We start from the raw sequence: 13,664 nt of genomic DNA, 5'->3' as shown, positions 1-13,664 counted from the left end.
TATAGGGGGGGGGGGGGGGGGGGGCATATCTGGAAAACAAGATAATTGGGATATCAATTCGTACCCTAATTAGTATAATTTAGATATTGTGACGGTTGATGTGTGAGACGGTGCGTTGTCAATGGTCGTACTACAGCGGTTTTGCAAACGACTGGTGACTTAGCTGATCGATGTCGCCGCTGGCCTCTGAAGTTTTATATTTGGCACTATTGCTCAACAAATACATTAAAAAGTTAACTACAAAAGGAAGCATCTTAAAAAACATTTCTTTTATACTGATTTAGCTGAAATTTCAATTTCCTTTTAGAAAAAATATTCGTTTACAAGTGGATTTTATTGCGGTCCCAAAATCTCCTTTATCGTACCATACAGTGTGCAGTATCTATATACACTGTAGTATTTTTCATTATTTTTTCAAATTTTTAAAAACAAATGTAATTTTTTATTTATTTATTTATTTAAATCTAAAAAATTGATTTTTCACGTACTATTAAATTTTTTCACCAAAATCAACTATTTTATCTGAAAGTACAGGAAAAATCCTACAAAATTCATGTGTTTAAATTTTTTTTTATATTTTACAATTTTATTGACAATTATAAAAAATGAAAAATTTCTTAAAACTGTTATCTCCAATATTTTGGATATAAAGCATATGATACCTATTTTTTACCTTTAACCTTATACAATAAGTGTAGAGTAAAGCCACCTAAAGCGACATACTACTTTGTTTTTGGAGGTTATGTCTTAATAGGAGGTTATGTCTTAAAGCTAAAAATATGAATATAAATATATACATATATATATATATATATGTACATATATATATATATATATATATATATATATATATATATATGTGTGTGTAATTGAAAGTACCTCTATCAGATAATATCACATTTTTTATTATATTTTTATATTATATTTTATATTATTTTATTATATCATATTTCACTGAAATTGTTCCTAGATTTACAACAAAAAATGTTTTTTGTAAAACGTACGATAATGGAGTTCAAAGAAAATGGGTCCATAGAAGAAAAGAGAGGAGGAGGGTATATTGGCCTGGTTTACATCGGACACTTGATCATCGCGTACCAGGTATTATATTCGTATCAAATTCGTACTAAATATTTAATACGCATGATGTAAACACTGACGGATTAATTTGGTACGAGCGTACCAAGTAAGAGTATCGTATTAAACTAATACGCATATCAAATGATACAAATGACCATGTAAACGTATGAAACGAATGTTGGAGGAAATCAAACCTTGTTAAAATCAGTGTTATCGGTAACCGTTAGTTTTTCTTAAATTATATTATAGTAAAATGTCTTGTAAAAAGGGTTATAAGTTGGTGAGAAGAAGAAACGAGAATATTTTTAGAATTATACATTTTGACTGTTGAACAAAATTATCTCAAGCAAATTGGAATTCCAAATACAACCACTAGAAGGCAATCGACATGAATTAAATTCGTATTATATTTTTCCTTTAGTACGTTCGATGTAAATATACCCATATTAAAACATTGGTGCGTATCAAATTTAATATACTAACGTTTTGACGATGTAAACCAGGCCATTATGTAGCGGCGGGACCGTGCGTTCGGGACCTGCACATCTTTTCGTTGCAGAAAAAGAAAAATATCGAGAGCTTGGTTTGCTAGGCCGGGACTCGAACCCGGGTCTTTTGCTTGGCGGGCGACTGCTCTAAACTCACTGAGCTACCTGACGTTCCACGCTTAGCACATTCTCCTCTCCCTAGATAACGCTCGAAGATGCCGTTCGAAAGTGACATCTCTGGCGCGATCCCGAGCCAAAAGAGACATATTTATATAACTATTGGAAGTTATATAACATGTTGTATATATGATAATATTTGATAATAAATAGTTCATTAATGCGTTTAATGATTAAATAATATTCATTTATTCAAAATATAAATTATATAATGTTACAAAAGAAAATATAATTAAATAAAAACATATCTTTGGCATTTTCATTTTTCACATATTTTACATATGTTATATTTTTAAACTAAACAAAATTAAGTATATACAATACGACATGTCACGTCACAATGGGAAGTTAGAATCAAGTTATGTTAGTTATAGAATATCGCACCTATCGCATTCTGTAGGTATGTTACTTTAAGACACATTCTCATAAAATTTTTCGAGTTATACAGTAAAGAAGTGATAAAAATAAAAATATTCACAAAATATTTTTACAAAAGCCAAATGCATGTAGAAGAACTTAATATTGAGCAAAAACGTAATTATCGTCAGTGTTGCCGGAGTTGGTACATTAGTACCAAATACAAAAGTACATTTGTACTTTTTCTTCACAATTGGTACGTTGGTACTACAATGCATAAAATTAGTACAAATACAAAGGCCAGTCTTGATATATTTGATACTTTTTGCTTCATCAGAGCTAGGTTCCAAAATCCTACTCGGCGTGTAGAGTAATATTCAATTAAACAATCATGACAAAGAAATCTTAGTTATCTTTATTCTGATTGGTCAATTGAATGCTACTCTATCCGTTAAATAGAGTTTTGGAACGCAGCCCAGGTCAATTAGAAATCTTTTCCCCTAGCGTGTATTTATCTTCTAATGAATATGCAAAGTAACTAGAAAAATACTAAATTGTCGATTGGTTCCAGTATTCTATTTATTTTGCTCATTTTCGTATGCGAAAAATAAAATAATATAATCTTTCATACTAATCTTGAATAAACGCATTAAAAATTATCATAGATTTGTAAACAGTGCAAAAATGCAGTAGAATGTAAATAAAATTAGCAAATGTAAAGGTGCGTCCCGTTTCACGCATATGCGTGCATTTATCTATAGTATCGCACATAGCACATAGTACTATTACAGAAATATCGCGGTAATATTGCAATATCGCAGAAATTTTACGGAAATATTACTGTGATATTATATAATATTACATGTTATGTGGGATATGTTATGTATATTACAGATAAATGTAATGATATACGTGAAACGGAACCCAAACGTTTGGTACGTTTTGACGAAATCTGGTACATTTTTCTGGTACTAAAGTTTTCTTTCCGCCGGCAACACTAATTATCGTTATTTAGTCTACGTAATTTGTCAATAAAAATCATAGAAATAAAACTTACGAATTTCTAAAACTTGATATTTACATATTGAATTTAGCATATAAAAGAACAAGAAATATATTAAGTATGAATTTTTCATGACAACTGATAAAACGAATTACATTTATATTAGTTTCGATAAAATACAACATTTAATATGTGAGATATGTCGCTTTAGGAGGCCTATGTCGCTTTTGATTACTTTTCTCTACTAACATGTTTTTATGATCATTTCAACCCTTAGCTGGCATACTGAGGTATTAAAAGTCTTAGCTTCATTCATCTTCAGCTCTAATTTACTCCGTCCTATGGTACTAAATAGTGCTTATGCCATCATCTATTGTTTGTCCAAGCATCTTTTTCCTGGATTACCTAGCGTAATTCTAAAAGCGTCAGTCTAACTGTGGTATTCGAAACGGAGAGGTGCCATCAGAGTGCTTAGTGTGCCAGCTATAATTATTCGAAAAATTTTTTCCCAATGGTATTTGTCATCAGGGCATAGAAAAAGTAAGTACGTAATGTTGTACGGTATTTAATTTCTTTTTTTAAGAGTGTATCATATTATTCCTGTTTTATTAGATGGCGTGTCAGTTACGGCTTCGGCCCATACGCCTACAGCTACTCGAGGAAGATCGTGGGGATAATTTTTGTCAAGGGGATAATTTTAATCAAGTAAAATTTACTCATATCTAATAAATAAACAAGTACTTTGAAAAAATAATTATACTTTGAAAAAATAAGTAGTACTTTTTTTATTAAAATTCATTTTTTTAACTCTCCAAATAAGTACCTTTTTTGAAACGGCTACTATCAAACTATTTTTTTCCTTAAAGTGTTATATCTCAAGAGTGTCAAGTTAAATTTTTAGCTCTTAATATGAAAAAATAAAAGAGTTATGAATTTTTTAATAAAAATAATCATTTTTTTTACGTTGTCGAATTATTTTTCATACTCAATATTACATTTTATCAAAATAACCTATAATATCTTTTAAATCGATATTTGCAAACTATCTTGGAATTTTTTCAAGTGAAAAACTCAACAGTTTCTACGCAGCAAGCATTTTAGTGGTTGGGATCTCAAACAGCCCAGTGTGCTAGCTATGTGAATTGTGGTGGAGTGTGCCAGAGTTAAAAAGGTAATTACTGACTATAGGGGAGGCAGCTCCAATGACCTTGACCTTAACATATGTTGTCAAGGTCAGTCTGAGTAAAGGTTTTAGTCGGCGCTCGTTGTTCGTTAAAAAGTTATTAACAAAAGAAGTTGCATGAAATGAATGTAATTTTCGGACACTATATATACAAAAACATCGAATTTGTAAGTTAGGAAGGTGCCAGCCACACACACGCACACACCACTACTCACTCGCCTGCGCGCTCGCCCGCCTGCCCGGGCGGGCTCGCGGTGGATGTGTATGTAGTTTTGTAAATACAAACTTTTTCTTCCAGTTTTGTGAGAAATTCTCTCTCTTTAGCTTAAATACAACAGACTTAACTCCCTCCCCGCGGGGAGTCTAGGGGGCGTAGCTAAAGAGTGAGAATTTCTCACAAAAGTATAAGAAAAAGTGTGTATTTATATGTTACGTCCTGCGAATCTCCAATATTTAATTATTAATCTATTTAAATTATCACGAGTCCGAACGAGCGCACGTGATAAATCACGATCAAAAAACTTATAGAATTCATAAGATATCCGATCATACGGATTAAAACTGAGTTCACTGTACTTGTTATATCAAATTTTAAACTAACTAAAATTCATAGGATATCCGGTCATACAGATTAAAACTGTTTATGAGTTCACTGCACTCGTCATATCAAATTCTAACTAACTAGAATTCATAGAATATTTGATCGTAAAAATTAAACTTGCTTATGGACTCATCGCACTTGTCTTGTATAAACTTCTAATTAAGTTAACATGGCCCAACGGAAATTCAGATGAATCGACCATCGGCAAAACCCAACTTATAAACAAACTCTATGCACTTGCATCACAATCGTAGAAGACCGTATCTTTATAGCCTAATAGATAAATTCGCCGCGCACGCGTCTCTTCATTCATTAAGTCTTTTCATCTTTCCGAAGCTTAGGCCGAAGAGTATATGATTACCCCTCACTTCCCCATGTATATCTAATAAGTGTAACCCGTCCCACCCAACCACCGCTTTTTCAGCCAATTGCCGAAATTATAAACTAAAATCCCAAATCATCATTGGCTATTCTGTCAACCTTACTTCGAGAAATTTTCCATTTTGAAGGAATCACGCTCCGATTCATACCTTTTAAAACCGCGTCTCTGCGCCGCGAACTGACTTATGTATTCATTCGCTCACTTGGCCGCTGCCTCGCGCGTCTATTTGTTCACGCACTTATTCGTTTTTACTTCGCGCACTTTTGCATTCTCGGGCAGTTGTATTCATACGGACGCTCATTCTCGTTGGATCGTAAATCATCTCGTGTCGACAATACGATATCGAGCGACATCTTTCTCCGCGACACGATTGTTGATCAACATCACTCGCACGGCGACCGAACTCAGAAGTTGCCCAGCAACCTGAAAGGCCGAGACAATCGCAGTCACCCAACGAAAATACATTTTGAAGGCCCAGAATATCAACATCCGGTTCATATCCTCAAAAGTAAGTTATTTGTTTTAAATCTTATTACTCATACCACCTCGTTCTTCAATTAATTGCAATAATTCCGGTAAGTCCATATTTGATTTCGTTCATAAGTCCCTGATTTTATTGCTTTTAGTGGATCGCCAAATATTTTTTCACTACGTCGATCTAGATTCCGCGCTCGCAATACTAGGGCTATTATTAGTACACTCTGTATCATTCTCATCGGGAGATTCTTCGAGAAACTATACGGGACATATTGGGGAGACACTTCAGTACGTACCAATTACCTCCTCTTCTCACCTACCTTCTGCCACCCTTACCTAGGCCAGTCACTCCCCCACCTTCTCCCCTCCTTCTCTCCTACCGTATTCCCCGCCTTTTTCACCCTACACATTTCCGGAAAATTAACGTTCATATCCACTCTTACACTCATACAAACGCGCATACTCATACACTCACACACTCATAACTCGCATATTTGTTATTTTTACCGTCGCTTTGTAACCTTCTAAACTGTAACATACGCCGCGCCAAATAAACCTTGCGTTTGTTAATTAATTATTTTGATTTAAAATTTTATTTCCCTTAGCTCCTTTTTCCCTCCGATTATTCGCTCTAAATCCTATCCCTGGTAAAGGGACTTGCGTCTCTGACTTAAAAAGAACCACTCGCCGTACGTCGACGCGCGCGTAAAACGATCCTTCTGGTCGCTGACACGTTCCTTGACCTACGAGTACGCCCGAGGCTTGTTATAAGTATCCGACGTTATCCATCACGTTACGTTCTCCTCCAGAAGAACATATAAAACTTCAAATATAATAGGAATATACGCACATACCGCGAGTCCGCCTGGGCGGACGGGCGAGCGCGCGGGCGGGTGAGCAGTGTGTGTGTGTGTACGTGCGTACGGCTGACACCTTTCTAGCCTAGAAATTCGATGTTTTAGCCCTCCAGTTGCATGGCTAGGAACAGACACCTTTTACAATATTTCAATGTATACAATGTAACAGAATTACGTTTTGTTTATAAAATTTTTTTTCGTTAGTAACTTAAGTACAACAGACTTGACCCCTCCCCACTGCGGTGCAGGGAGTCTGGGGGGCGTAGTTGCACAGTTAGGAACAGGCACCTTTTACTATGTTTCAATATACTCGTATACTGTGTATCAAAATTACGCTCCGTTTATAAAACTTTTTTCGTTAATCACTTTTTATTAAACAATGAGCGCCAGTTAAAACTTTGAAGGTTTACTCAGGGCAGTGACATTGACAACATATGTTAAGGTCAAGGTCATTGGAGCTGCCTCTCCTAGTCAATAATTACTTTTAAAAATATTAAGTTGAGTTTTAGGTGGACTTCTGACACGTAGAAAGCACCACATTGTTTTCTCTATGAACATTTAATAAAGTAGTTTATGTCATCATATGTGCATTTTTCATCATAGGTTTTCCGTTGAATATGGTAAAATAAAGCAACACACATTTATCTAATCAGGTGATGCATGGAACCGTCCCTCTCCAATTCGGATAAGCTTGAAATATGTTGTAATAGACTAAAATAAGGGACACGTATTTTTATATGTGGCTAATCGCATTTTAGGGGGTTTCCCTTTTGAAGGAAAATCGGTATTTTTCTTTCGGAACATGCACCGTAAAAAAAGTATAAGAAACAGAAAAAAACTCTTTAAATCAAAATTGAATTGTTTGAAGAGTACTTTATAATGGCGTTTTCAGTTAAGAAAAAATGTTAAAATGTTAAAATGTTAAACCTATCCCCACCACTCTTTTATAATTTGAAAACCTCGTTTCTACCAAATGAAAGGATTTTTTATTTCAAATTCAACCATATATGATAAAGCCATTTTCCGACATACGGACATTTCAAAAAATAGATGGGAACACGTCTACATACCCGTAACGCTATATGTAACCACCTATTCCATGCGATACATATACGTAACACGTATCCTCTTCGAACCTCCTCATAATAAGAGACTGGAAGATAGTAGTATAGAAAATGTATAATCATAATACATTTCAATATATAACAACAATAAAATTAATTATTTTATACACGACAATAGTCCTATCACTAGTTCCCACACTTTGTTTTTATGAAAATATACACATATATATATATTTTTTTTAATTTTATTTATAAAAAGTTTGTGTATGTCTATTCTTGTAGTGCGTAGGATCGGTGCTCCACTTGTGGTCACTTCAAGGAATCTTTTGAATTATTTAATCTATGAGTCATATTCGCGTTATATAAGTGCCAATATTTTGTTTTTGTGGCGACTGATAACATGTTTTCCTGCACTTTGAACACACATTTTACATAACAAGTCTAATGGCGACGTAACTTCTTATTAAACTGTCATTAGATCTATGACTAAACTAACGGTAAACAGAATGGAAATAAGATAAAACGGAAATAAATACGACGACAAATCGTCATATCGGGCTTCACGGTTGATGATATGTGTATACAGTTTTATAACATATTTGCAGTTAAGAGCAATCATATATACAATTATGCGATGCATGATTTCATCAATGCGATGTTTTTATTAAATCTGTGGTATTTTTACGTTAATAAATACGACCTTACAATTCCGACCTTGCAACTCCGCTTTCGTAGTAATTACATCAAATAGTTACAATTAGGATCGATGCTTTATTTGTGGCCACTTTAAGGATTTTTGACGAAATAAACGCGTTTTAATTAAATTCTCTTCGTTATCTAATGCTTTTAATTATTTTAATATATCTGTTACGGAAATAACTCCTGTGTGATTGACTGTATGTGGAGGGTTTCTTGCGTTAATAATTGCTATCCTTAATTTTACACCGTTTATTCCTCCTTTTCTGCCGAGCTACAACCACTTACTACTACTATTGTTACGCATGCGCAACTCTCCTGCTTGGTAGCACCTCATCAACGCCACCACCTCAGAGACACCGCATCAGCGACACTGCCTCAGCGCCACTGCATCTTTCCGTGCTACTACATCTCTAAGTGCCCTTACATTTAGGCGCCAATTCAACTAAACGATAAACTTAAAATACAAACACAAAGGGTTTTACTATCTTAACATGCCGCCCGCCTTGACAAATAGGAATATTTTCAATAACTAAATAAACAATGCTTCCTTGGACTGGCTTCAATGCTACCTGAACATAACAAGCAGAACGCTAATCTCCGCAATAATCATGCTTAATTTTCACATATTGGAGAGATGTTGACAATCGCTCTTTTATAAATACCCTTGGAAGTTCGCAAGGTAACCGTCATAACCACTCCGTCGGTACCGGGATGTATTTCTTTGATTCTAGCTAAAATCCACTGGAGAGGTAGAGTTTCGGTATCCTTCAACATGACCAGTTGTCCAACCTTAAATTTAGCGTGGCTTTCCGTTTTCTATTTATTTCGCTGCTGACAAATAGATAAGTACTCCTTCTGCCATCGGGACCATAAATGTTGTCTCAGCTGTTCGACGTATTGCCATCTTGACAGTGTATTTCTTGGTACCTCCTCTAAACTCAATTCTGGATAGGATTGCAGGTTTTCTCCTATCAAAAAATGACCAGAAGTTAAAGCTCTCAAGTCATCCGGATCTTCCAAAAGTGGCGTCAGAGGCCGCGAATTCAACATTGCTTCTATTATCGTCAAGATAGTCGACATCTCTGAGACCGTAAGACAACTTTCACCAATCGTTCGTTTGAGGTGTAACTTCATTGCTGCGGCTTCCCAAATACCGCCATAATGTGGAGATCTAGGCGGAATAAAATGCCAGTTTACCCGCTCGTCCGCTGCAAACTGTTGTACCGCTTCTTGGAACTTGGTTTCTTGAAACATTTGCTGTAACACGCGATCCGTGCCCACGAAATTTCTTCCATTGTCCGAATATATATTTTTTATCTTGCCTCTTCGAGCTATGACTCGTTTCAACGCGGCTATGAATGATTCGGTGGTTAAGTCCTCCACTAACTCTATGTGCACAGCTTTGGTTACCATGCACACAAATATAGCCACGTACGACTTATATTTTTTGCTATTTTTTCGAACTCGATCTCTTATATAGAAAGGTCCGCAGTAGTCGACACTTGAATTGCTGAAGGGTCTAGCTATGTTGACCTTTACTGATGGTAACTCGCCCATTATTTGCCAACTGGGTTTGGGACTTGCCTTCCGACATTTCACACAATTGCGTAAAATTTTCTTAACTCGGCTCCTAGCAAATATAGGCCAGAATTCTTCTCTTATAGAATTCGTCGTCGCTTGGGCTCCCGCGTAGAGCAGTTTCTCGTGATAGTGTAAGATTATCAATGAGGTGAAGTAATGTGAGGCTGGTAGTAGGACGGGATATTTAACTTCTTCAGGCAGTACTGCATGCTTTAACCTTCCTCCTACTCTCAATACTTCCTCTTCGTCAAGGTATGGACACAGTGCAATCAGTCTTGAAGTGCGAGGAATCGCGTTATTGCTTCTCAACGCCTTTATTTCTTCTTCAAATACTTCAGCTTGCACTAATTTAACTATCACACATTTTGCCTTGTTAATTTCGACATTGGTTATCGGCCCTAACTCTCGCTTCACTGTTTTACATTTAACATTTACACTAAATCTTAATACATATGCTGTCACTCTTAATAGCTTATTGAAAGAAGAGAATATAATCGGTCTCTCCGTTATAGCCGCTGCTATCACTACCTTCTTTCGTTCTTCCGGAGCGCTAATTGATAATTCCTCATCCTCTTTTGGCCAGCTATTCTCATTTTTTTTTTAACCATTTAGGTCCCTCCCACCATTTGTTTGCGTGAATTAACTGTTCCGGAGTAGTGCCTCTCGATATCAAGTCCGCCGGATTGCTCTTGGACCTTATATGCCGCCATTCAGAGGGTGAAGATTTATCGTGAATTTCACCTACTCTGGCTACGAAAGCTTGCCATCTTCTAGAAGGAGAGCCTATCCACGCCATTGTTATCTTGGAATCCGTCCAATAAAGCCCTTTGTATACTCTTAACTTTAGACTACTTATCACGCGTTCCATTAAGTTGACTAATAACACCGCCCCGCATAACTCTAATCTAGGCAACGATATGCTTTTCATAAGTGCTACTCTCGACTTGGAACAAACTAAGGATACGAATATTTCGCCTTACTGATTTTGTTCCCGTACATACACGCAAGCTCCATACGCCTTCTCACTGGCGTCGCAAAACCCGTGTATCTGAATCTGAGTGTTGGCCTCCCCTAATGATATTAATCTCGGTATTTTCAAGGAATTCAACAAACCTATAGTTGATTTTATTTGCTCCCAGGCTCTATGGATGTGCATAGGAACTGATTCATCCCAATCCAGACCCAGATGCCACAACTCCTACATTAAGATCTTCGCTGATGTTATCACAGGTCCAACCAAACCCAACGGATCAAACAGTCTAGCTACCTGAGACAATATCGTCCTCTTAGTCACGCGCGATTCTTTATTTTCCAACGAAATTTTATAACGAAAAACATCTTCGTCAGGACTCCAAACTATACCCAATAGCTTAGCTTCCGCAGTTTTATTAATGTCCACCGCCCTGTTATAATTGTGAGTCATTTTTAATGAAGAATTTATATTACTGTTCCATTTATGTAATTCAAACCCTCCCTTTGCTAATAATCCAATTAACTCTTTCTTTAATTTTACAATTTCATTTTCTGTATTTGCACCCATTAATAGATCGTCTATATAGAAATCGTTATGAACTACTTCCGCCGCTTTAGGATAATTTTCCTTTTTGATTTCTGCTAATCTTTGTAAGCATTTGACTGCTAGGAAGGAGGCAGACTTTGTACCATAGGTGACAGTTAATAATTCAAATTCTTCTATTTCGGAGCAAGAATTTTCTCGCCACAAAATGCTTTGCAATGCTGTCTGTTCCTCATGTATCTGTCTATACATTTTTGTGACATCGGCGCACAGAACATATCTGAAACATCGAAACCTTATAAATAAATTGAACAGATCTGCTTGTATTACTGGTCCTTTATATAAGGCGTCGTTTAATGATTTCCCCTTGGGGTATCGGCTAGATGCATCGAAAACTACTCTAGTCTTTGTGGTTTTACGGTCTGCCTTTATAACAGCATGATGTGGTAAGAAAACTCTCAACTTGGTTTCCTCTTGCTTATCTACTCGCTTCATATGTCCTAAATGAAGGTATTCTTGCATAAAATTTACATAGTTCTTTTTAAACTCCAGATCTTTAGCGAACCTTTTCTCTAAACTCAAAAATCTCTTTAACGCTACCTCTCTCGAATTATGTAATAAATTGTGTAATAAATTGTGTAATAAATTTATGATTTCTTTCTTGACCGGTAACTTTACTACGAATCTACCATCTAATTTGCGACTATAAGTCTCACTGAAATGCTTGTCACAGTAATCCTCTTCGGGTTCCTTAAGTTTTCCTTTCGGAATATTTTCTATCTCCCAAAACCTACGCATTGTTTCAGTTAATTCTTCGGTTACGCTTAAATTGCAACTCGTTCGCGTTACGTTCCTTATGTTCGAACCCCCAATGGATCCTGTCACCAACCATCCTAACAATGACTTGTAGTACGGGTTTATGCTTCCCTAACTTTATTTGACCAACACAAATTAACTCCCAGAATCTTTCCGCGCCAATTAATAAATCGATTTTAGCTGGTATGTTGAAATGAGGATCCGCTAATTTAATATTTTTCGGTAATTCCAACTTGTCTGCATCAATTGCTACTGCTGGTAGCTTTTGAGTGATTTTAGGCAATACGATACAAACTAGTTCCATGCCAAAAGTACCGAAACGGGAAGTTAAATTTTAGTTTACGGATTTAATAGCCTGTGACACATGTCTATTAATCCCCGTAATTTCTACTTGCTCGTCTATAGCTTTCAAATTTAGTTTCTTAACAAATTCATCAGTGACGAAGTTAGATTGAGAACCGTTATCTAATAATACTCTCCCTTCGACGTAATGACCTTTAGAATTTCTCACGCTAATCAGGGCAGTGAACAGTAGTACTTGGCTAGTTTTTATTACTTCTGTCGCTTGCGAGTATGTACAGAATGTATTAACCGTTTTGTTCGAGCTAACTTCTTGACTTACGTTTTGATCTACTATCTCATCGTTCCTTTCCTTTAATGACTCGCGATCCTCGTGTAATAAGGTACTGTGTTTTTTCGAACATTTTTTGCATCCGCTAGCTAAACAATCTTTGGCAATATGCTTACCCTTTAAGCATAGTTTCTTAGTTTTCACATTCTTTAAACGTTCCGCGGTGGAAAGTTCCTTGAAAGATTTGCATTGGTATATCTGGTGGTCACCGTTACAATACATACATCTAACGCTCGTCATCGCGGCATGAGACGTCGTTGACTTTCCTTTGCTGATTTGACGCGAAGTAGTACTGGGCTGCGTGGATGGGCTTCTCCTTGCTACTGCTTCTAACATTTGGCACTTTCGGGTAAGAAAATCAATTAACTTCCGAAAGGTTAGGTCGGCATTTGTCATACTTCGATACTAGTTTCCCATTCTTTCATGGTTGCAAAATCTAACTTGCTAGTTATTATTAACAAGTCGTCCCATTGGCTTGTAAGACGTCCTAAGGCAGTTAACGCTCTTGTATGCTTTAATATACCATCTAAAATACTTCGCAAGGTCGCACTGTTTTCTCTTCTCAGTGCAGGTAGCTCGAATATCGCCTTGATGTGTTCTTGCACCGCAATGCGCTCATTGTCGTATCTGTCCTTTAATCTAAGCCAAGCGTCATTATAATGGACCTCCGAAATTTCCAAAGAAGCTATTGTTTCCGCCGCTTCACTCTTCACTGCAGATTTCAAATAATGGAATTTCTGAATTTCATTCAA

At 36.2% G+C, this 13,664-nt stretch overlaps 1 protein-coding gene across 6 annotated transcripts in view; it reads right to left on the bottom strand.

Annotated features, from left to right (window-relative positions):
* Positions 1-13,664, bottom strand: part of LOC116853001 — a 201,865-nt gene that overhangs the window by 18,365 nt on the left and 169,836 nt on the right. Inside the window, exon 4 of one of the 6 annotated variants that reach the window (XM_032833851.1) lies at positions 2,004-3,588. The exons of 4 other annotated variants lie outside the window; for them this stretch is intronic. In XM_032833851.1, coding sequence (XP_032689742.1) covers positions 3,531-3,588 — 58 coding nt within the window. In that variant the 3' untranslated portion in view covers positions 2,004-3,530. Of the gene's footprint in view, positions 1-2,003; positions 3,589-4,528; positions 6,151-13,664 lie in introns of those variants that run through there. One more of the 6 variants, XM_032833850.1, reaches the window with a different exon arrangement.

The sequence above is a fragment of the Odontomachus brunneus genome, unplaced genomic scaffold (assembly GCF_010583005.1).
Source record: "Odontomachus brunneus isolate Ranch 3 - 2012 unplaced genomic scaffold, Obru_v1 Obru_scaffold_265, whole genome shotgun sequence".
Lineage (NCBI taxonomy): Eukaryota > Metazoa > Arthropoda > Insecta > Hymenoptera > Formicidae > Odontomachus > Odontomachus brunneus.
This window is presented reverse-complemented; position numbering and strand designations above follow the sequence as displayed.